A 23,988-nucleotide genomic window follows, 5' to 3' on the forward strand; every position below is an offset into this window, starting at 1 on the left:
AAGCAGAAGCTAGAACTCTTTCATTTTCTTCTCCTCATGAAGAGAACCTCACCCCTGTCTGCTTTCGTCGGCCCCTCACCCCCGTTCTCCATCGGCCCTCCCAGGCAATCCCCGTAGGCTAAGTCAGCTACCAAACTTGCAGAAAACTTGTCCCATAAAAACAAACAGGACTTCCCTGGTGGCGCAGTGGTTAAGATCCACCTGCCAATGCAGAGGACACAGGTTCGAGCCCTGGTCCGGGAAGATCCCACATGCCTCAGAGCAACTAAGCCCGTGCGCCACAACTACTGAGCCCGTGTGCCTAGAGCCCGTGCTCCACAACAAGAGAAGCCACCGCAATGAGAAGCCCACGTACCGCGAGGAAGGGTAGCCCCCGCTCACCGCAACCAGAGAAAGCCCGCGCACGGCAACGAAGACCCAACACAGCCAAAAATATATATATAAATAAATAAATAAAAATGAAAAATGAAAAACAAACAAACAAACAAAAACAGTCCTGGTGTTGTGGAAACCCAGTCCTCTGCATTCGGAGCGTGAGCACCGCCACGCAGTAGCAATAGGAAGGGCTGCAGCTGAACCCACAGGAAAACACACAATAAATGCAGGGACATAAAGTTCTGAACACTGAGCTTTGAACTTCCACGCCGAAGATGAACCAACCACCTTCCTGCTGCCCCACTGCTCCTCCTGCACGCGTGCCGTGCCTTTAAAGATGCCGCTGCCGGCTCAGCGGCTAAGCACCAGGCATGGGAGTCGTCCTCAACAACCCTTTCTCTCATATCCCACCCCCAATTCTGTTGGCTTTACCTTCAGGATATATCCTGAGTCCGACACCTCTCCCCACCTGTCTGCCACCCCAGTCCAAGGCACAGTCAGCTCAGCCCTGGGTTCTTACCATCCTTTGAGCCACACCGGCCCCATCCTTCAAGAGCCCCACACCTGGCTCCATGCTCTGCTCTCACTATCTTAAAATTCTTCTTCTTCTTCTTTTTTTGATTTGCCTTTGACGGTCATCCTTTATTTTATTTTTTCTTCCAGTTTTATTGATATATAAGTGACATACAGCACTGTATAAGTTTAAGGTGGGCAGCATAATGGTTTGACGTCCATACATCATGAAGTGATGACCACAGTAAGTTTAGTGACCATCCGTCATCTCACGTAGATACAAAATTAAAGATATAGAAAAAAGTGTTTTTTCCTTGTGATGAGGACTCAGGATTTACTGTCTTAATTTTCATATACAACATCCAGCTGTGTTAATTATATTTATCATGTTGTACATTACATCCCTAGTACTTATTTATCTTACAACTGGAAGTTTGTGCCTTTCCTCTAATTCCCCCTCCCCCCAGCCCCACCTCTGGTAACCACAAATCTGATCTCTTTTTCTATGAGTCTGTTTTTTGAAGTATATCTGATGTACAACACTACGTTGGTTTCCATTACACAACACAGTGATTTGGTACCTCTCTACGTTTCAAAATGATCACCATGATAAGTCTAGTTACCATGCCATCTTGAAGTTCTTAATACTTTTGGAACAAGAGGCCTTGCATTTTCATTCTGCACAGGGCCCTGCAAATTAGGTAGCAGGTCCTGCCCGTCATCTCTATTAGAATGTAAGCTCCATAAGGGCAGGACCTTAGCTCTTTTGTACCTCAATGGACACAGGATTTATCCAACTGATATTCTGGCCCAGGTGTTCCAGGAAATACTCTTATACTGGCTGGGTAAATACTGGGATCCCCACCTGAAGGTCCCTCTGCCCCAGAACATTAGGGACTCTCTGTGATCCAGCAGCTGAAGAGTTAACACATGGGTCTCTAGGACGCTGCTGCTCCAGCCCTCAGCCAGTGTCCCCTTCGTCCCCTTAGAAAGGCAGCACCTGCACCCTTGGGGTGGTTAAACATTTCCACCAGTACCCCAGGACACAGCACAGCACCTGGCATTTGGTAGGTGCCCGAAAATATTGTTGAATGAATAACTAAATTCATTTGCTTATTCAGTGACTAAATGGGTATCAAATGGGCATTGCCAGACTCAGTACTATGCAAATGTAGATGTGTGCTGGGACAGACTCTGCGTTTCGGTGAACAGCTTGTGATCTAATGGGAGTCCCAGGATGCCCTGTTGGCTATATGATTTGCAGGGCCCAGTGCAAAATGAAAATCCCGGGCTCCTGGTTCAAAACGCAGGCAAAAAAAGCTATTGCCTTTCTTCTGCCATCTCTCTCTCCATCTGTCATGGTGTCTTTTATTTGCTATGAAATGTCACACTCCCTCCGGCACGGGAACACTCAAGGGGTGAGTGCATACCCTCGCAGGTGCCTAGGGCTTTCAGCCAACCCTGGTTCTCCCAGCGTCCATGCCCAGGCCCACACCACAAGCCAAGGGTGGCAGTGGTCTCTGGTTGGGGCGGGGGAGTGAGCAGCTGAGGACCCATCCCACGGAGAACAGGAGGTGGGGAGGTGATGGGGGGTGGGATGTCACGTGAGTAGAGGCTCCAAGCCCAGGGCGCACGCTCCATTGACCCATCAGACTTACTTATAAAACACACATTCAAGATAAAGCTATTAAGAATTTCAGGATGGTGACTAAAGAGCATTAACCTCAAGCACAGGGCCCTGAGCGACCGGACTGGTCTCGCACCCATGTTAGATGCAGGCTCTGTCCTCCTGCTCACGGGCTGTCCTCCAACCAGGCACCCCCGTGCCCATGGAGGGGGGGATCCCGGGGCTGACTGGGTGCAGGGGGAACCCTCTCTCTTTCTCTCCGCAGGGGCTGTGAGGGCCTCCAGCGTCTTCCCCATCCTCAGTGTCACGCTGCTCTTCTTCGGCGGGCTCTGCGTGGCAGCCAGCGAGTTCCACCGCAGCAGACACAACGTCATCCTCAGCGCGGGCATCTTTTTTGTCTCTGCAGGTGAGCATCTGGCCTCAGCCCTGAGAGCATCACAGACACCAAACCCAAGCCAGGGCCACCAGGACAAAGCAAGGCTGTTCAGGGTTCCCTCCAGGGAAGGAACAAGAAAACGTTCAACTTGTGCGTTAAGAATGAGAACCAAAGACTTTAATTAGAACCAAAGATGCTGACATTCTAGCTGAGAATGCACGGAGGGAAGATGAGGAGAAGGTCAGCTTAGAGAGGCGGGGAATGACTCATAAGAGGGTGCACGTATATGTCTGCACATAGTGGGCAGGGGGCATGTATGGTGTGTGTAATGTGTGACCTGAGAGATGGGTTCAGTGTGTTTCAAAGGGGTCCATCTTTCTGCTCACTTGGACATCGTCATACACTATCTCTGGCCCTTTGAGACCTGTGTTTGCTGGTTTAACTGTTGTTCACAGCTCTTCAAGCGCACAAATCCTCAGACTGTTCAAAGCATCTCTGGGAACAAGGTAAAAATCAGCAGCCCCAGATGCTCTCGGGGAAGACCTTATCATCAATAGCAGCCTTGACCGGAAGGTGGCACAGGGTGGCAAGAAGGATGAGGCGGTCCCCAGGAAGAGGTCCTATTTCTGCCCCCTCTCTCCCCGCTTCATCTCCATCCCTCCACCACCCTCCTCATCGTCCTCTCTGCCCTCTGGGTTTCCACTCCACCATCGCTTTACAATCTCTTCCCACCCCACCCCTCAACCAATGCCATCTGGATGAAATGCTTTAGAGACGCAAAGAACAAGGTGGGGGTGGGAGGGAGGGGAGCTTGACTCTTTGGTGATGACCTCCAAACTTTGACCCATAACGGCAGAATATTTACTGGAGTAGGAACCGTGGGGAGGAGTATAAAATGGTGGGTGAGAGGGGCTTACCCTCCTGGATTTGAATTCTGGCTCTACCTGTGGAGCCTTGGGAATGTTACCAAATCCCTATAACTTGGTTTCCTTGACTTTAAAATGGGAAATAATAATAGTACCCATTTTATAGGGTTGCTGGAAGGAGGTTGAACATAAAAATCACAATTATTTTCTAGTACTGGAAAAGCAACACCATATAGTTCCAAAGTTGGAAGCCCAGCATCCCAGCCTCCTCCAAGATCTTGCTCAAGTTTCTTCCCTACTGTTTTCCCTTCTGTGAAATGGGAAAGGTGGATGGCATCCAGCTCTGAGTCTCTGGGAACCAACTCAAGCAACAGACCAGGGGGAAAGCCGCCATCTTGTCAGGAGAATAAGATTAGCCCAAAGGTGATGCCCTGTGTGGACAGGTGGCAACAGCTGGTAAACCCAGGGACTTGTGTTGCTTTGAGGCACGTTCTAGTTGCTGGTGGCCCCCTCCAGACCTCCTGGGCTCTGACTGACCCAGAGGATGCTGTGTTGTGCTGACATGAGGGTTTCCTAAACAGGAGAAGATCATTCTTTTGTCCCCCAGGGGGATTGTTGAGGGAGAGTGTGTCACCAGCAACCTTCTTCTCACAAGGGGTGTTGTGAGAGATGGCAGGTAGATTAGACACATGGGAACCGGGGAACATGAGGGGCAGCAGCAAAGTCCTGAGGGGAAGCCAGAAGCTGGGGGTCTCATCCTAGCTATCTCCCCACCACTGGTCTCCCTGAGGACCCTGAAGAGCCTCAGTTTCTCCACCTACAAAGTGAAAATTTGGGAGGATTCAGCACTCCCTAAGGTTCTTTTTTTGCTCAGTTATTCTAAGGTTCTGTGGTTTCAGGCAAGCAGTCAACAACCCTTTATTGAGTACCTACTATGTGCCAGGCACTGGGCATTATGCTCAAGACCATGGGCTCTGAAGCCAGGCTGCCTGGTGCAAATCATGGCTCTACCGCTTCCCAGCTGGGTAACCTCGGGCAAGTCTCTTAACCACTCTGTGCCTCAGTTTCCTCATCTGAAAAATGGGGATAATAATGGCTCTACCACTTAAGGCTGTTCAGAGAATTAAATAGTTGGTATATGGAAAGGGCCTAGAACTGCATCTAGCCCGCAGTAACTGCTGGATGCATAATAACTGCTACTATATACATTGTAGCATTTAATGCTCATGCTGATGCAATTCAACAAATATGCACAGTGCTCTTGTTTGGGTCAGGCTCTGGGCAAGGAGAGGAGGCCATAGTAATGAACAAACCTAGCCTAGGTCTGCCCTTAGGGAGCTTACGGTCTAATGGTTGGGAGAAAGTGATTACCCACTTACATCTAGTTCTTCCTAAGCTTCTTTTACTGAAATCTAAATCCACCCATGGCCAAGAGACAGTCCTGGGTTCAAATCCCACCTCTGCCATTTCCCAGCTGTGTTGACTTGGAAAGTTATTTATCTTCTCTGTGTCCCAGTTTCCTCATCTGTAAAAGAGGGGTGTTTTTTTTTTAAGCAGGCCTGTTGCAATGATTAATTGAGATCATGCACATAAAGACTTTGCACAGTGCCTGGCGCATCATCAGTGCCCTAGAAATAAGTGGCAACTCACTTGGCTTGCCGCTTCCTTTAACCTGGGCTGACATCCGAGCCTCTCTTTGAGCTTCTTTTGTTTATTCCCAGCAAGACTTCCTTTCAGGGCTTCTCAAACTTTGCCACCAAAATTTACCTGTGGGCAGAGGAGAGCGAAAACGGGGCCCTGAGAAGTCAGGGGGCATCACCAGAAGCCACCTTCCGTGAGCTGAAATGTCTTTGAAGTCTGTCTCCCATTTATACTTAAAAATTCATGTGAATTCTTCTCTCTCCTCATTATATTCATGTTCATTTTAATATAAAAGAATATGTCTTCCCTACTCATCTTCAAGCCAAATTGACACTCTAGAAAGAGGAGCCATTTTTCATCCTGTGGTTTCCTGCAGCCTGACACAGGGCTGGCTGCGTCAACCCCCATATTAAGAAATAGCTCAGTGGTTAGAACTCGCTGCCTACCTGCTGAGGGCCTGCGCTGGGGAAGGCCAAGAGGAGACAGGGAAGAAACAGACCTTGGCCCTGCCCTCTAAGGGGTAAGTCCTAGCTGGAATATGGCCAGAGATTGTATTCAAAATATGAATTCCCCTTAATGCATGAGCACCAACAAATCAGAACGATAGCACTGGAGCAGAGTGGGGTGGCCCTTGCTATGCCAAGCTTTAACCCTTTGGTTGCTGGACTCCAGGGAGATCTTGGGGACCCCCAAGAAGAGTATGGGGCATTCAAGGAATGGAGAGGATACTCAGGAGGCCACTGGAAATGGTTATTTACCAACTGGTACTGGGAAGTGTAATGAGAAACAGCTTCCATTTAGAACCACCCTACAGGCAGCCCGGATTTGGAGGCAAGGAGACTCCAGGTGATGTACCAACCTCCCTGAGTCATTATTGGTATCAAAGCCCGGATGAGACCCTTAAAGCAAAGGACACAAAGAGACATTCTACCTTTGGAGCAATAATGTGAGAGAAGTAGTCACAGATGAGGGCAACCCCCAGGCCCTCAGTTTCTATTGTTTCTTCTTACTACTCCTTGGAGAATCAATTTCTCTCCAAGCGACTAGTCAGCTCTTTCCAGGGCTATTCCGTTGGCACATGGGGACTCTAAGTCGGCAGACCTTGTCTACTGGGGACAACAGCTTCATGTTCCCCAATTCTTGATGCTTGAACAACAGATAATCTAAAGCATTATCGTATCCTGTGCAGATAAAAAGACTTAGCTACTGCACCTTCCCCATTCGTTCCCCAAACTGCAGCTCCAGACCCATATATGTCCACTCAGCAACCACATTCCGACTCTCAATAAGCACTTCCAACCCACCTCCTCTTCTCTAAGCCTATTCTCTCTGCTGCCTCTTATTTTAGCTCAAGATACCATCAACCTCCCCTTCATCCAAGCTAGAACCCTACTAGTAAGTCACTCTCAACTCCATTGTCAATCACCTTTCATCTCCTGATGTTCAGAACCTAGCTTAAATGTCACCTTGTCTTCAGAACAAGGGGGTTTAATCATTCTCTCTTTCTCCCTTTGCTCCTGAATCGTTTCATATTGTGTCTCTGGAAGAACCCTTACTATATTTTGCTATAATTGCATTTACATGTCAGTTTCTTCTACTAATGGTGAGGAACTCAAGGGCAGGGATCTGCATCTCGTTCATTTTACCGTCATCATGACTTATTGCTGAAGATTAAGCTTTGAGGGGATGAATTGCTTCTAAGGGAAAGTACGTGCATTCTGAACTCTACTGCACTTGCTGAAAGAGTAAGGTGAATTCTCTAGCTGAATGCTTCCCACCCAGAATGGAGCGGCAGAATTCTTCATTTCCCGAGAGACAGACCCTGCAAGAAGAGCTCAGCAGCTGGATTTCCTGGCCATAAGTCCATTCTCCTCTCTCCCTGTTGACTCCACATTTTTTTTTTAATAGATATTTCCAGCCTCAAAGTGACAGTCACCTCTGAGGTTTATAAAGGATGTATTTTTCTTTCCCCTTCTCTTAGGGTTAAGCAACATCATCGGCATCATAGTTTATATATCAGCCAATGCTGGAGACCCTGGGCAGCGTGACTCCAAAAAGAGCTACTCCTATGGCTGGTCCTTTTATTTCGGAGCCTTCTCTTTCATCATCGCGGAAATTGTAGGAGTAGTCGCCGTGCACATCTATATAGAAAAACATCAGCAGTTACGTGCCAAATCCCACTCGGAGCTCCTGAAGAAATCTACCTTTGCTCGCCTTCCACCCTACAGGTATAGATTCCGGAGGCGGTCAAGTTCCCGCTCCACAGAGCCCAGATCCCGAGACCTGTCCCCCATCAGCAAAGGCTTCCACACCATCCCTTCCACTGACATCTCAATGTTCACCCTCTCCCGGGACCCCTCAAAGATCACCATGGGGACCCTCCTCAACTCCGACCGGGACCATGCTTTTCTACAGTTCCACAATTCCACGCCCAAAGAGTTCAAAGAGTCGTTGCATAATAATCCGGCCAACAGGCGCACCACGCCCGTCTGAACTGACTTCTGCCCTCTGCCCTCCACCCCAGCACAGCCCGGGGGGAAGTGGACAGAGGTGTCTCTGAGGTTGCATGGCATGGTCCTCGTGATGGTATTACTTTTTACAAAGACTGAAACCAAATGGACTCAGCCCTCTCCCACAGTTCGCCCCTCTCCCTCCAGGTCCTAACCCCTCTGTCCCTCCCCGACTTTTCAAGCCAATCCCATGACATCTCTCTCTGTGTATCTGTGCCAGATGTTTTCCTTTCTTCCTTCTTTACTGGAAGGACCTCCACATTCTTCCCTCCTTGGAAGAGGACTTTACTCAAAGTCACGGGTGGTGGCTGGGCGGGGCGGGGGGGGGATCTCCGAATCCCCAGACTTGTGCATAGTTGTCCCCATTGTCCACTCCAAATCCTCAGGACACCGACGGCCCAGGTGGCCCTGAGGGAGGCATTCACCTTTCTGTGTTAGAAAAACATGCCCAGAAATCAAAGATGTCAGAGCCCTGAAGCAGCTACTGTAATAAGCACTCACGTATTAAAGGTTTTGCCTTGTCGTAACCAACCGAGCTGGGGTGCTTTGTTTCTTCTGGGTAATTCCTGCACAAATTTACAAATTCATTTGCCCTGCCCTCAAACTGCCTCATGTATGTGTTGGAAGCTGAGCTTTGCTCATCCACACTCTAGCCACTAGGAAGGGCCTCCTTTACCTCTTGAGGCCAGCAGGGTGCTCCTACAAATGTCAGAGTCTGTGTGTCTCTCACCTAAATCCCGGGAAGCTACTGGGGGCAAGCGTGTGTTCAAAAATCTGGCTCTGGCACCCAGTAGCTCTAGGACCTTGGGAAAACCCACCCGACCTTCAAACCTCAGTCTCCTCATCCGTAAAATGGAGCATGGTACAGTATTCTCCTCCACAGAGTTGTGAGGCTTAAATAAAACTTCATGTGTAAAATGATTAGCACACTGCAAATAATCAATATGTATATTTTAAAATTTTTGGATGAATTCTGGGTAGAGTGAGCATTATCTGAGTTTGGGCTGCCATAACAAATACTAGAGATCAGGGTGGCTTAAACAATAGACATTTATTTCTCACAGTTCTGGAGGCTGGGAAGTTTAAGATCAGGGTGCCAGCACATTTGGTTCTTGGTGAGGGCTCTCTTCCTGGCTTGCAGACAGCTGCCTTCTCACTGTGTCCTCACTTGGCAGAGCCACTAACTCCATCACAAGGGCCCCACCCTCATGACCTCATCTAACCCTGATTACCTCCCAAAGGCCCCATCTCCAAATATCACCACATCAAGGGTTAGGGCTTCGATAAGTGAATTTGGATGGTGGGGAGGGACCCCATTCAGTCCACAGCAAGCATGATTGCAGGAAGATAGAAGCCAAATGGGAGTTATTCTTTTTTGGGGGGAAGGGTGTACTTTGTACAGGCTCTGAGAGGCATGGGGACAGGGGAGTAGAAAGTGGAAGGACATTTGAATATTTTGAAAAATTGATATCAGAAAGCATGAGAAGGGCTTCCCTGGTGGCACAGTGGTTAAGAATCTGCCTGCCAATGCAAGGGACATGTGTTCGTGCCCTGGCCTGGGAAGATCCCACATGCTGCAGAGCAACTAAGCCCATGTACCACAACTACTGAGGCTGAGCTCTAGAGCCCGCAAGCCACAACTACTGAGCCCACGTGCCACAACTACTGAAGCCCGCATGCCTAGAGCCCATGCTCTGCAACAAGAGAAGCCACTGCAATGAGAAGCCCGCGCACCGTAAGGAAGAGTAGACCCCGCGCGCTGCAACTAGAGAAAGCCCGCACACAGCAACGAAGACCCAACACAGCCAAAAATGAATGAATGAATAAATAAATAAATAAAAGCATGAGAAATGGATGTCACCTCTGCCCACAGTGACTCCTGGGGTGCTTGTGGCGCACACCAGCTCGTCACACCTCCAAGGAGCTTCCCACTTCCGGGTTCAGTCACTCAAGGGGGCAGAGTTATGGTCGTAGGAGCTCATGCTTACCTGACACTGTTGGTACCTGGTTGTGTTCTGCAACCTTACACATATTGTACCATTTAATCCTCTAGAAATATCCCCATTTTACCAAGGAGGAAACTGAGGCCAGAGAGGGTATGTGATTGCCCACACTTCATCCCTGCTACAAGCTCGAAGTCCTGGGAAACCAGTCACATGCCTACACTCACACCCTCGGTGAATTTTATTGTAAAGCGCAGACTAGTAACAATTTGTTTTGTTTGACACTTGAGAGTCATTGCATGCAAATTACACCCATACATCAAATTACCTCATTGAATCCTTAAGACAACCCCAAATGTAGTAGGAATTATTATCCTCATTTTGGCAGGTGAGGAAATAGAGGCTCAAGAAGAGTATCTTAGGGGCTGATGAACAGAGCCAGCGTTTAGAGGCAAGCCTCTGCTTCCTAATTTGACTGATTTCCTCCCTCTGCCAGAATTTCCCAAATGTCAGTCATCTGAGTTGAACCGTTGCGAAGCGTTTCACATCCACATACCACATTAACCATTATTTATTTGATGTTTCTCTTTAAATTGACTCATTTTTTACTTCAATAAATATATCTTGAAAGTGAACTTTATATCACTACTGTAAAAAAGAAAACTGGAATTGCTTGCTGTAAGCAAATGGTAACTGGGAAAATAAATACAGTAAAAACAACACAATCACACCATATTTTAGCTGCTGCCTGTTCTAAGCCGAAGGCCAGCTGCCTGCTCTTTGTAAAAAGGATATAACCAAAATGTTAGAAAGATTAGTTAAGATACTCTGGCACCAAAGAAGACGCTTGCTTTGGCTTAATCAGGAGAACCAGAAAGGGGAAAACCTTCTCACTAATACTTCTCTCTAATATTGCAGCTGTGTGTCACATCAAATTACCTCACCCCACACTTTGGGAAAAGTGGCTCTAGGCACCCTTGGAGGGGAAGGATCTGGGAGATGGAGTAAATAGGTGATGAATACTGTGAAGGGGAAGAAGAAGCAACCTGCAGCCCTGGGAACTAGGAGTTTGTCAAAAACAAGGCATCTGGGGAGTTGATCGGGGATGGGGAGAAAGGTCCCAGGGGCTTAACTAGCTGGGTGTCTGCTCTGGAGACCCAGTACGGAGCCTTCTGCAAAGGCCAGAGAGCAGGAGGAGGGAAGCAGGTACCTGATGCCTGGAAGGACCCCCGCACCTCTAGGTCTGCTCCCTGCAAGGTTTTGGTGCATGGGCCATCAGAGTGTCTTTGCTTGAAGACTGATCAGCTGGACCCAGCTGGCTGACATCAAATAAATATTCATATCAACACTCGTGGTTCACAGCCAGGACCCCAGGCAATCCTGGTCATCCAATCCTCTGTGAAGAGTATTCACATTCACTAGGCTCCCACTGTGTGTGCCAAGCAATGTGCCAGGAACTTCTCTTATTTTGTCTCATTAATCCTAAAATTCGAGGTAGGTACTATTGTTAACCCATTGGATAGATGTTGAAACTTGCAAGAGAAAGCAAAGCAGGTACTCCAACCTAATTCCAAAGCCTACGCAGTAGCCGCTCACTAATCATCTCTGGTCACACTTCTCAAATCTCTTGCTCCATCGCTGAGTTCCCAACCTCCTTCTCCCCACAATGCAGTTCCCTTTCCCAGCCCACTCATTTCTGGACCAGCAGCATCCTACGGCCAATCTCAAGACCAGAACCTTGGGGTTTCTCTTTTATGCTTCTCTATTCTGCGGCCCCCAGAGCTGATCTTTTGCCAAGTTCTTCTCTACCTTTCGAGAGGGCATAACATTCAAGCAAGCAAACTCTGCAGCTGCACTGCCCAGATCTGAATCCCAACTCTGCATTTATCAGCCAGAGAACTTTCACAAGATAATCTCCCTGTGCCTCAACTTCCCCAGCTGTAAAATGGACACAAAAATAGTCCTCACTCCATAGGTTTGTGGTGAGGATTCAATGAGCTTATTTTCATAAAGCATTTGGAACTGTACTTGAAACACAATAATCATCGTATAAATGTTAGCTATTATTATTTAATACTGTTCACAGAGTTACGTTTTTCCTCCTGGGCCCTTTCCCCCTTGTTTTCCAGATTGTGTTGACACTCTTCTGCTCTAATCAAGGCAGTGTCCACATAGTTATTCCCAATTCTTTAGCTTTGTCAATGAGTATTATCCCTGCCTGCAATGTTTTCCCTTGTCCTCTCCAAATTCTGTCCATTCTTCAAGGCCAAGATTAAGCCTCATCCCTTCCATGAAGTCTGTAGTGATTCCTCAGGCCACATAATCTCTCACTTCGTGGCATTCATTCATTCACTCACTCACTCACTCATTCATTCATTCATTCATCTAGCACTTATTACTGAGTATCTATTATGTGTCAGAAACAACCATAATCCCCACAGATATGACCACTGCCCTCATGGAACTCCCAGTCCAGTACTAAACAAGTACTAAAGTCCTAAACAAGTAAACACACAAATCAACATCATTTACAATTGCGATCTGTGTCATAAAGGGAAGGTAGAGAGTAAAAAGTACACAGGCATGTAAACAGAGGGCTCTAATTTTGATGGAGAGTCAAGGAACAGGAGTTGGCATTTACAATTATACCTAAAGGTAGAGTTAATATTATCCAAGTAAAAGAGGGACACATGGAGGGAGAAAAAACCCCAGCGTGTGCAAAGGCCCTGAGACTGGAAAGACCCCTCCTCTAAAAAAGTCAGTAAAGCTGGAGCACATAAAGGAAGAGTAGCATCAGATGAGACTAAAAGAAAAGCTGGATCCAGAGGATGTCAAATTACAGGCATGTTAAAGATTTTGAATTTTGATCCTAAGTACATTCAGAAGCCATTTAAGAGTTTTAATTAGGGATACATTGGAGACAATCTAATATGTATTTTCAGAAATTTTATATGTTAGGCACCCAGTGAAATACTAGTTTCATAAATATTATCTTTAGAAGTACTTCTTTAAGAGCTTGTACGTTGCCTGCTTTATCCACAGTCTCTGGTAGGTGGACATGATCATGAATTGGACATGACCTTGCCCCCAGGCACAGCTGACTGGATCATAGATTGCACCTTATCTAAGGCTAGCCAACCCATTCATAGGGTGGCCAGTGGCCTGGGACTTGCGACTTGACTTAAAGGGGTAAACTGAGAAAAAAAAAAAGGTAAACTGAGACAATCAGATGATCTCCGCTGGGAATTTTAACTAAGAGACACAGAAATCAGTTGCTAGTTGGCTACGGGGAGCAAAACAGAAAAGATATAAGGAAGCCTTGGGACTAGGGCAGCAAAAATAGGCCAAATGCAAGTTGAAGTTACTAAAAAAAAAAAAAACCAAAAAACTGTTTGGTCGTGAGAATGCAAAGCCTTCCCATTATACTTAAATAAAATCCAAATTTTTGCCCTGGTCTCCAAGGTCTTGCATTATAAAGATTATACTAACGGGAATTCCCTGGCAGTCCAGTGGTTAGGACTCTGCGCTTTCACTGCCGAGGGCATGGGTTCAATCCCTGGTCAGGGAACTGAGATCCCGTATGCCATGTGGCTAGGACAAAAAATTAAATTAAAAAAAAAAAATCATACTAACCTATCCATCTTTATTCCATGCCACCTTTTATCTCGTGGCCTACACTTCAGTCACAAGTCCTCCCTTTTCAGTTCCTTGATCCAGCCAAACATATTTCTGCCTCAGGGCCTTTGCACCTGCTGTTCCCACTGCCTGAATTCTCTTCTCTTTATGTGGCTGTCCCCTTCTCATTCTTCAGGTCTCAGCTGACAAGTCACCTCTTCATTTACCAACTCTCAAAAGCAAATCCCCTGTTATTCTTTAGTATAGTCCATACTTATTCTCTTGATAGCTTGGAAGGGTGTAATATTTTATCTTTTGCTTGTTTGTTTACTTACTAGGAGATAAGTTCTGTGAGAGCGGTGTACTTGACTGTCTCGTTCTAGCTACTCATCTGGTAAGTGCTCAACTATCCAAAGGAAGGAAAGAGAGAAGGAGAATGCATTAAGTACTATTTAGGGGAAAACAAATATCACAAAGAGAGGAAGAGAGTGGCTTCCTTGGGTTCTAATAGCTTCCCTGTCCCATTTCCTCCAGGCCCAGCTGTATTGCAGGTGTAGTCCTCAGATCTCTGGGAGACTTTTTCCGAATTCCTTCAACAATTCCCCTTGCCTTAAGCAACCCTGAGTGAGTCTCTGTTCCTAGTTACCAAATGAACATTGACTAGAACCTCTGAAGCTTCCAGAACTGGGGAACACCCAGCCATATGGGAGCAGCTGAGAATCCCTCTTAGGGACAGCAGGACAGCTGGACCAGAATGGTATTTAGTCAGGATGTTTATAGAAGGGAGATCAGAACCTCAAAGCCAGTTCAGTTCAGAAAGAGCCAAGACTGAGAAAGAACCAGGGACCAGAAACCAAGTGGCAGTGTCTGAGGGCTAGTAAATCATCAGCCTAAAATGAAAGCTACCATAAAGGCAATGGCAAGGCCAAGTTACTAGGCTGAAAGCAAGCAACTCCTGCAGGTTAGATTAAATCTGTGGAACGCTGATTCCCTCTCTGTAAATAGAAAAAACCCAAAGAAACAAAAAACAGTTTTAAGATGGTGGTCTGGACTTCATGGGTCCTTCTTTCCCGCTTTAAGTAAGAACCTTTTGTCTGAAAGTAACACCCAGTTCTAACTTAACTAGATTGTATTTATCAGGTAAATTAAGCTATCATAACAAACCCCCAAATTTCTGGGGCTTAACCAAATAAACCTTTATTTCTTGCTCACACAGAGTCCAATGTAGGTGTTTCTGGCTGAGTAACACTCCTGGATGGCTCTGCTCCAAGCTGTAACTCAGGGAACCAAGCTGCTTCTATCTTGTAGTTCTGCCATCTTGTGGCTTCAGGGTGGTCCTGATATCACCCACCTCGGTAGATGGGGGGAGGAGGAGAAGTGAGGGGTGGTGATGAGGAAGTGAAGGATCATGCACCTAAACTTAATTACCTTGACCCAGAAGTAACCCATTCATTCCATTAGTAAGAGCAGTCACATGGTTCCATCTAGATTCCAGGGGAGGTGATACTGAAAACATCATCCATGGCTGAAGAATTGTTTCCTAGTAATATCTCTACATAATATAAGATAGTCATTGATCTTTGGCAAGTGACTAGTCATCTCTGCCATTTAATTTAAGTAAGAAAAAATGTTTCCTCTGTAAAAAGAAATCTCAAGATAAAGGGGCTCACAGGTTAGTTAATTCAGCAGCTCAAAGATAAATCCAAGAACCCAAAGTCTTTCCATCCTTCCACGCTTCCATCCTTGGGCCAGTATCCATCATACCAAGATAAAATATCCCATCATAGCCAGATGCAACATCCAGCACAAAAGCTGCCTCTTTCTTGTGTCTTTTTTTTTTTTTAAAGACTTCTGCGGTAGATTAGTTCTTTTTTGTTGTTGTTGTTTATTTATTTATGGCTGTGTTGGTCTTCGTTTCTGTGCGAGGGCTTTCTCTAGTTGTGGCAAGTGGGGGCCACTCTTCATCGCGGTGCGCGGGCCTCTCACTACTGCGGCCTCTCTTGTTGCGGAGCACAGGCTCCAGGTGCGCAGGCTCAGTAATTGTGGCTCACGGGCCTAGTTGCTCCGCAGCATGTGGGATCTTCCCAGACCAGGGCTCAAACCCGTGTCCCCTGCATTGGCAGGCAGATTCTCAACCACTGCGCCACCAGGGAAGCCCTTGTGTGTCTTTTTGTTGTTTTTTTTTTTTAATTTATTTTCTCGGCTGCATCGGGTCTTAGTTGCGGCACACAGGATCTTCGTTGAGGCATGCAGGGTCTTTTTTGTTGTGGTGTGTGGGCTCCTTGTTGTGGTGCACAGGTTTCTCTCTAGTTGTGGCGTGTGGATTTTCTCTCTCTAGTTGTGGCGCCTGGCTCCAGGGCACATGGGCTCTGTAGTTGTGGTTCGCAGGCTCCAGAGCACGTGGGCTCTGTAGTTTGCAGCACGTGGGCGCTCTCACCGAGGCACGCAAGCTCAGTAGTTGTGGCGCACGCGGGCTTAGCTGCCCCGCAGCATGTGGGATCTTAGTTCCCCGACCAGGGATCAAACCCGCATCCCCTACATTGGAAGGTGGATTCTTTACCACTGGACCACCGAGGAAGTCCCTCTTGTGTGTATTTAAGAGGGAAGAAACCTTTCTTAGAAGTTACTCCGTTAGATTTTCCCCTTATTCTCTTTGGCCAGAATTAGGCTCCGTGTCTACCACTAAGCCAGTCACCAATAAGGGGAATAAAATTACCATGAGGGACCCAGACCAGTGGTTCTCAGCCCTGGATGCACATTAGCACCATCTGGAGGAGGTTTTTTTAAATACAAATGTCCAGGTGCCCCAGCAGAGATTCTTACTTAATTCGTCAGAAGGGAGCCTGAGCTTCAGAAGTCACCAATGACAGTTTAAGGAACAAAGTCCATTCACATTCTTGTTTAGCTTGATCCATAGGTTGTTTATAAAAATTGGGAACTTAGAGTGATAAAGCAAATGGGGCAAAGTGATAGCAACTGGTGAATCTGGATAAAGGGTATGGGAAGGAGCTCTTTTTTCATTCTTGACATTTTTTCTATAGGCTTGACGTTATATCAAAAAAGTTACCAGAAAGGGGGGGCGGGATGGGAACTTACGTATAAAAGCCAGGATTTGGGGCTTCTCTTGAAAATCAGAAAATCTGGGGAAACAGGGTCTATAATCCTGCAGAAGATAAAAAGTCGATCCGATAGTAGCGCCCAGACCTCTCATCAAGTACATCCAGGGCAAGGGCCTCGGCATCAGTGTCGTTAGCTGGAGCTCAGGTGAGTCTTAAAATCAGGCTTGGGAATCACTCTCTGGAATTCTTTCCATTTCTGTTCATTTTCTTCTATCCTGTTCCATCCTCTTCCAACCTCTAAGTATAGCCTGGATTATTTTTTGCCAAACACAGCACCTTGCAGTTGCCCACACTGAAGCTCGTCCTTGGCAACTGCTCTGCCCACTCACGCAGCCTGGTGAGCTCTTCCTGCGATGTATCGCCAGCGGCTTGGCATTTCACTCCCTGGCATAGCTAAGTGTCATGGGCACATGGGGCGCTCTCACCAGTTACTCCTCCAGATCAGTCAGGCAAATGTCAGCGAAGACCAGGCCCAGCACTGACACCCTGCTGTTTTCAATTAATTAATTAACTAACTCATAACAACCCAACCAAGTCTCCAGTGGCAAGCAAAAGAAGCTAACTTTGGTTAACAGAGGAATTTCGTGTAAGGCGGAGCTTCTCAACAGCGGTGCGATTGACATTGGGGGTTGGATAACTCTTTGCTGTGGAGCTGTCCTGTGCATGGTAGGATGTTTAGCAGCAGCCCTGGCTTCTACCCACCAGATGCCAGTAGCACAACTGCCCTGCCCCCCCAAGTTGTGACAACCAAAAATGTCTCCAGACATTGCCAAAGGTTTGGGGTGGGGGAAGGAGGGATTAAAAGCCACTCTCAATGGAAAGCTGAAGAACTAAGCCTTAGAAAAGATGGCAATCTTGAAACCTAGCATGACCAAGCCTTTCTGTGTCCCCCGTTCCTTGCTTGTAGGGAAGAGACTCCAGTCTCCATGACCTTCTCTGAGTTCCAAAGGGCAGATTCGAATAGCTGCTAATCACGGAAGGGAGGGGATGCAGAGACAAGGGAGGGGCAGCCAAGAAACAATAGTGCAGCCTTGGGGCAGCGTCCTGGTTCCCCCTTAAGGGATACACATAAGAATATCTTTGAGCTCTTTACAGAACTAAAACCCCCAACAAATGGAAGATGTTAGCATTCTTCATTCCAGACAAGACCACCTGAGGCCAGATTAAAGGAGTGCAGGCCCCCCACACACCCTAATCCTTATCAGCAACCCCACCCTTGAACCATTGCTATAAAACTCCTCACCAGATCCTCCCGGGTTGGGACACACAGTTTTTCAGGGCACAAGCCTGCTGTGTCCCCCTTTGCCTGGCAAAGAAATAAAGCTATTCTTTTCTACTTCACCCAGAACTCTGTCTCTAAGATTCGATTTGGCACCAGTGCACAGAGGCTGAGTTTTTGGCATCAGTCTGAGACGCTGTAGGGTTCTAGACAGCAAGGACTAATAGATGGTTGAGTTTGAATCTTGGCTCCACCATTTTTATTTGTGTGACTTTGGACAAGTTACTTAATCTCTCCATGCCTCAGTTTCCTCATCTGTAAAGGGAGATAATCAGGATAAATTGGGTTAAAAGGTGGAAACAAATAACCCCCAAATATCAGTGGCTTAAAATACACGCTATGTGTCCAATGTGGTCAGCTAGGATTTCACTCATGTTGCCCACTTTGGGGGACCCAAGCTGGTAGAGGGCCCACCATCTGGGCATTGCTGGTCAACATGACAAGGAGAAAAGAAAGAGGCAATAAACTGGCTCGTAAACATTTATCATTTCTTTGCCTACAAAGTATGAAAGCTGCTTGCTTTGGCCACTTCTTAGATCCCATTTCTACCAGGCCTCTTTTATTTGTGCACATAAATTAAAATTTGTTTCTTTTTCTCCTGTTCATCTTTGTGTCCATTTTATTATTAGTCCAGCCACAAGAACTCAAGAAGGGGAGAGGGATAGATTTCCCCCTCCCTGACAATGACCATGACCGCCTTGCCAGGTGCAGTTCTGTCTGCTGCCCTGGCCCCGCCTACCCTATCTTTAAAGCAGACCCAGTTCAAGTTCAAGCTCTGTGACTTTAGGCAAGTTGCTTTCTATGCTTCAGTTTACTCAGCTGCTGAAGGGGATCAGGATATACCATCTCGAAATATGCCACTTTGGCATAAGGTTTATTTTGAGCTGAAGGCAATCAAGAAACAGCAGATGCAGGGAAAGCTCTTTATCCTCCCCCTTTCTGCCTAAAGGCAAGGCATAAATTTCCCTTAGTGAAGCTGTGACCCCTCCTCGATCCTGTACCAGGAAGAGGAACCAACTCTTGTCACTGGTGACGGCACCAACTTGAATTTGCATAAAGAAATTGAACTGAAATAACCCTTATCTTTCTTTGTTTCCCCCCATACATTTACCTTCCCGCAATCTACTGCCCCTAGAAGCCCAAACCCTTTTCCTTTGTCTGGTCGCCTCTCTACAAATGTATTGCACTTTGTTAAAATGGTATATAAGCGCTCAGACCGAACCACCTCTTTGAGTTTTTACTTCCTTTCTGCGAGATCCCCTTGTACGTGTAAAAAAATATATATATATTAACATCAAATAAAATTTGTATGTCTTGTAGGGGAGCAAAGTTTGCCACCCCAAAATGTGTCTCTTCAGCATGAGGATTAATGATTATTAGTTTTTTGGTTTTTGGTTTTTTTGCTGTACCATGCAGCTTGTGGGATCTTAGTTCTCCAACCAGGGATTGAGCTCAGGCCCTCAACAGTGAAAGCTTGGAGTCCTAAACACTGGATTGCCAGAAAATTCCCTAGGTTGATTATTTGTAAGAAACAGAAGACTCAGGAAGAAACTTTGACCTCCCCCTTAGCTGCCTAAAGAATGTAGATAGAGGACCTGTTCTAGGAAGGGTTTTATCACCATAGATAAGTATAGTAAGACCTTAGGTGTGTACACAGGGAGGAACAAAACAACATCTGTTAAAATTCATCTGTGTCCCACTGCCTCTGCCTGGACCAGCAAACATTTATTTACCAAACATTTGCTTCTCCATCTCCATGTGAATTGCCTTCCTTACTTTTGAAGTCCCAGATCCCTACCCCTAACATCCTCTTCTGTCTTAAACTGAAGATTGTATTTAAGGTGAGGATTTCAGTCATTTTAGTAAATTACTCAGTTTTCCTGGGTCTCTCGCATGTATACGTGTTATTAAATTTTGTTTGGTTTTCTCCTATTACTCTGTCTCATGTCAGTTTAATTCTTAGACCAGCCAGAAGAACCTAGAAGGGAAGAGAAAAATGTATTCCTCCTTGACAGCCTCTTCTTCTGTTACCTGTCTTTTGTCGGTTTAATTTGCACAGCCCCATACACTCAGTCGAAGAGGGTAGAGGAAAAGTTTTTTCCTCCCCTATACTGCAAAATGCGAATCACAATAGAATCCACCTTACTGGGTACAGTAAGGATTAAACGAGGCAAATGCTTGTGTAGCACTTAACACATGACCAGCTCATAGTCAGTGCTTAATAAGTGAGAACTTGTTAGATAATTACCAATACTACTGTTGATGAAAAATCAATCAGTCAATCTAGAAAGAAATGGAACATTGTATTCCAGCCAAACTGAGGATCCAAGCTCAGTCATATAATTTTTTGAGACAAAGGGATTGCTGTACATTAAATGATGTATTATTGACAGTTTACGAAATCTAGATCTACATGTATAATACAAAGCAAGTAGTGGGTCTTGGGTCATCATGGCCCCTTACAAGGTTAAGAAAGGTTATCTCCTAAGGAGTTGTGACCCTTGATGAAATTAAGAAGGAATGTGATCTCCTAAGGAGGTCTGGTTAATGCAGATGCACAATACACACCAAACAGGAGGGAGGAAGCCCAAATGGGCAAAGAAACATTTTATGTTTAAATTTTTCTCGTCTTGCCATAAAACATGAATTTTATTTCATCATTAGCCCTCCGCACCTCCATCCCCAGCCCTGGTATCTTTGCCTCTTAAGGTTCCAGGACAATTTTGAGAAGGGAAAACAGCCGAGTCACAGAAACTTAACCAATTTTATTAACCACAAGGAAGCTGGTATCGACAAAAGATTAATCAGTTGATCTAAGAAAGAAATGGAAAATTTTATTCACGCCAAATTGAGGATTATAACCTGGGAAGAGCATACCAGAAATCTCCAAGAACTGTTCTGCCCATTGAACGTCAAGGCACAGTTATGTAAGTTTTTTGAGACAAAATGCTGTACATTAAATGACATATTATTGACAGTTTACACAATCCAGATGTAAGCATCATTATGGCTCCTTATAAAATCAACAAGGAATGTTATCTTTTAAGGACTTGTCTTGTTGGTGCTATGAGAATGTTGCTCCTTATGGTTGAGCAGGTGTTTCTGCCGATGCGGGAAGTTTGCTCAATGCATAATGTAGGTACACAACACACAGTAAGGGGAGAGAGGAGGCCAAAGGGCAGAGAAAACTTCTCATGTTTAAATTTTTCTTGTCTTGCCATAAAATATGAATTTCATTTCACACTGGCAACCTCCACTCCAAATACCTCTCAAGAAGGGGAACTTCTACAACCTAAATCTGATCATCTTTTCTTCAAACCTACCCTCTCCCATCACGTAACGAGACACTTCCTTTTATTTTTTATTTATTTATTTATTTTATTTTTTGGCCACACCTCACGGCTTGTGGGATCTTAGTTCCGCAACCAGGGATTGAACTCGGGTCTACAGCAGTGAAAGCCTGACTGTTAACCGCTGGACCACCAAGGAATTCCCAAGACACTTCCTTTTAGCAGGGAGCCCCAGGGAGCTGGCTTCTATTTCCCCAGCCTGAGCCACTCTCAGGGCACCCCGTGGTCAATGTGTCCATATTGCCATCCCAGCTGTAGGAGATTCACAAGAAGTCTTGTGCTTTGAAGTGTCCCAGCTTACCTACATTTTACATATCAAGAGGGAAGAGGAAATCATTATTGGTAAGAAAGATAGGGGAAATAGCAGAGGTCGGATATTCTAAAGCAATTAGTTGGGACAACAGAAGGAACAAAAGGAAAGACATTATGCAAATGGAGGCCATTCCATCCCTCAGAAGATAAAGTCCTCTTTGAACACAAAGGAAGGCTTTTAAAGCAGCCCAGTTCATTCCAATTCTGTTCAAATATTAAGCTTCCTCGTAATTAATATTAGGCCTGGGTAGCGTCAGGGTTCCAATACTTTAACACTTTCATATTCCCCAGTAATGATGTTAGTATTCACTCTATTAGATTTTAAATATTTCACAACATTGGGCAGGAGTCAGTACAGTCATCAATCTTATATTTCTACAAAATGACTCAAAACTGGCATGAGCCCATACCTCTCTTCTTTTTTTGTAGGTTTCCCCTATGTAGTCTTCTGAGGGCTACTAAATGGCGGGGAGGGGATCTTCGATAGGAATCCATTCTCTGATTTCAGTTACTTTAGGAGGAGAAAGCAAGGTGTTACTGAACTCAGGGCACCATTCAAAAGCCAATACTTGAGTACTGAGTGTTGGTTGGAAAGGAAAGTTGCCTTTTTCAGGAGGCTGGCAACCTAGGGAGAAGGTAGACTTGTGTCCAAAAACCATCTCCAAAGATTCTGCTCAACCATGAAAGCTTTTAAAAGGAGAATCATTTGGGGAGTGGGACAGAGTCTTCGACATCCTTCACTGTGTACAGACTTTCTTCTGATTGGTTGGTGACGAGGTAACAGGGTGGTGTTCCAGGAATCTTGTGCTCAGCCTGAAGTCACCATCCTCCACTTGGTGGGGGCTTAGTTCCTGCAGAACTCAAAGGTATTTTGTTATGTATATTCCTTGAGGAGGAACCAGGACCCTGCTTTTTTTTTTTTAATTTTATTTTTGGCCTTGCCATGTGGGATGCAGGAATCTTAGTTCTCTGACCAGGGATTGAACCCATATCCCCTGCAGTGGAAGCATGGAGTCTTAACCACTGGACCACCAGGGAAGCCCCTGCACTAGTGTTCTTGACTCCTCCTCCTTAGTTTCTGCATTCCCTCCCTTCCCTGATAAGCAACTGTTTGAATCTGCCCTTTTGGAACTCAGGGAAGGTCAAGGAGGCTGAATGAAGCCTATTTCCTACAAACAAGAAATGGGGGAACACTGAAAGGATATATACCCAGGAGGGCACCACAGGGTCCTGCTCTGTTTCAAAGGCACAGTGGAATTGGAAAATATCCCCTCTACCCTTGCACCCTTCCTCCATGGGACCAGCACTCTTCTTTCTCTCCATGTGGAGAAACCAGGAGAAATGGAGATCAGAGCTCATCCCTCCCATCAGCAGAAGAGAGCAGAGAACACTAGACGTGTTACCAGAAGGGGGACCCCTTCCAGGGCCTGAGAGTGGGCTCTTGTCTAACATTTGGAAATGAATTGTCAGAGGAAACATATGTACTGACAAAGCAAAAGACTTTATTAGGATGGGGTGCCCGGGAAGAGAGCAGTAGGATATAGGAACCCAGGAGAACCTCTCTGCCATGTGGCTTGTAGTCTCAGGGTTTACGGTGGTGGGGTTAGCTTTCTAGGTTGTCTCTGGACAATCATCTTGCCTGTGAAACTGAGCAGGACCCTATGGGGCTCCTGGGCACGGAAGCCTTCTGTGTCCCCCATTTCTTGTTTGTAGGAAATAGGCTTCAGCCTCCATGACCTTCCCTGAGTTCCAAAGGGCAGTTTCAAACAGTTGCTAATCAGGGAAGGGAGGGGATGCAGAGACAAGGGAGGAGCAGTCAAGAAACAGTAGTGCAGCCTTGGGGCAGGGTCCTGGTTCCTCCTCAAGGAACATACATAACAATATCTTTGAGCTCTTTTGCAGAATTAAAACCCCCAAAAGGGACTTCTCTGGCAGTCCAGTGCTTAGGACTCTGTACTTCCAATGCAGGGGGCATGGGTTCAATCCCTGGTCTGGGAACTAAGATCCCACATGTTGTTCAGTGCAGCCAATAACTAGTAAATAAATAAATAAATAAATAAATAAATAAATAAATCCCCCAACAAATGGAAGATGTTAACTACCTGATGAAGCATTCTTCATTCCAGAGAGAAGGTCACAGTTTGATAACCTTGAGAACAACAGAAGCTCATCAGGAGACCACCTGAGGCCGGATTAAAGGATTGTAGGCCCTGCACACACCCAGATCCTTATCAGCAACTCTGCCCTTGAACCACTGCTATAAAACTCCTCACCAAATCCCCCCGGTTTGGGACACACAGTTTTGAGGGTATTAACTGTGTCCCCCTTTGCCTGGCAAAGCAATAAAGCTATTGTTTTCTACTTCACCCAAAACTCTGTCTCTGAGATTTGATTCAGCACCGGTGCACAGAGGCCAAGTTTCAGCATCACCTGCGCCCGTATTTGGTCCGATTTAAGGCTTT

At 46.0% G+C, this 23,988-nt stretch overlaps 1 protein-coding gene and 2 long non-coding RNA genes across 5 annotated transcripts in view; 1 reads left to right on the forward strand and 2 right to left on the reverse strand.

The window, feature by feature from the left end:
• CACNG3 (calcium voltage-gated channel auxiliary subunit gamma 3) overlaps positions 1-8,219 on the forward strand; it is an 87,202-nt gene extending 78,983 nt beyond the window's left edge. Inside the window, exons 3-4 of the mRNA XM_082431119.1 lie at positions 2,781-2,921; positions 7,380-8,219. Coding sequence (XP_082287245.1) covers positions 2,781-2,921; positions 7,380-7,891 — 653 coding nt within the window. The 3' untranslated portion in view covers positions 7,892-8,219. The remainder of the gene's footprint in view (positions 1-2,780; positions 2,922-7,379) is intronic.
• The window catches only part of LOC309645684, a 594,963-nt gene that overhangs the window by 497,960 nt on the left and 73,015 nt on the right, over positions 1-23,988 (reverse strand). The window lies entirely within an intron of this gene.
• LOC309645680 overlaps positions 1-23,988 on the reverse strand; it is a 94,742-nt gene that overhangs the window by 6,907 nt on the left and 63,847 nt on the right. The gene's annotated exons all lie outside the window — the stretch shown is intronic.

The sequence above is a fragment of the Balaenoptera physalus genome (assembly GCF_965194825.1).
Source record: "Balaenoptera physalus genome assembly, chromosome: 16".
NCBI classification, from domain to species: Eukaryota; Metazoa; Chordata; class Mammalia; order Artiodactyla; family Balaenopteridae; genus Balaenoptera; species Balaenoptera physalus.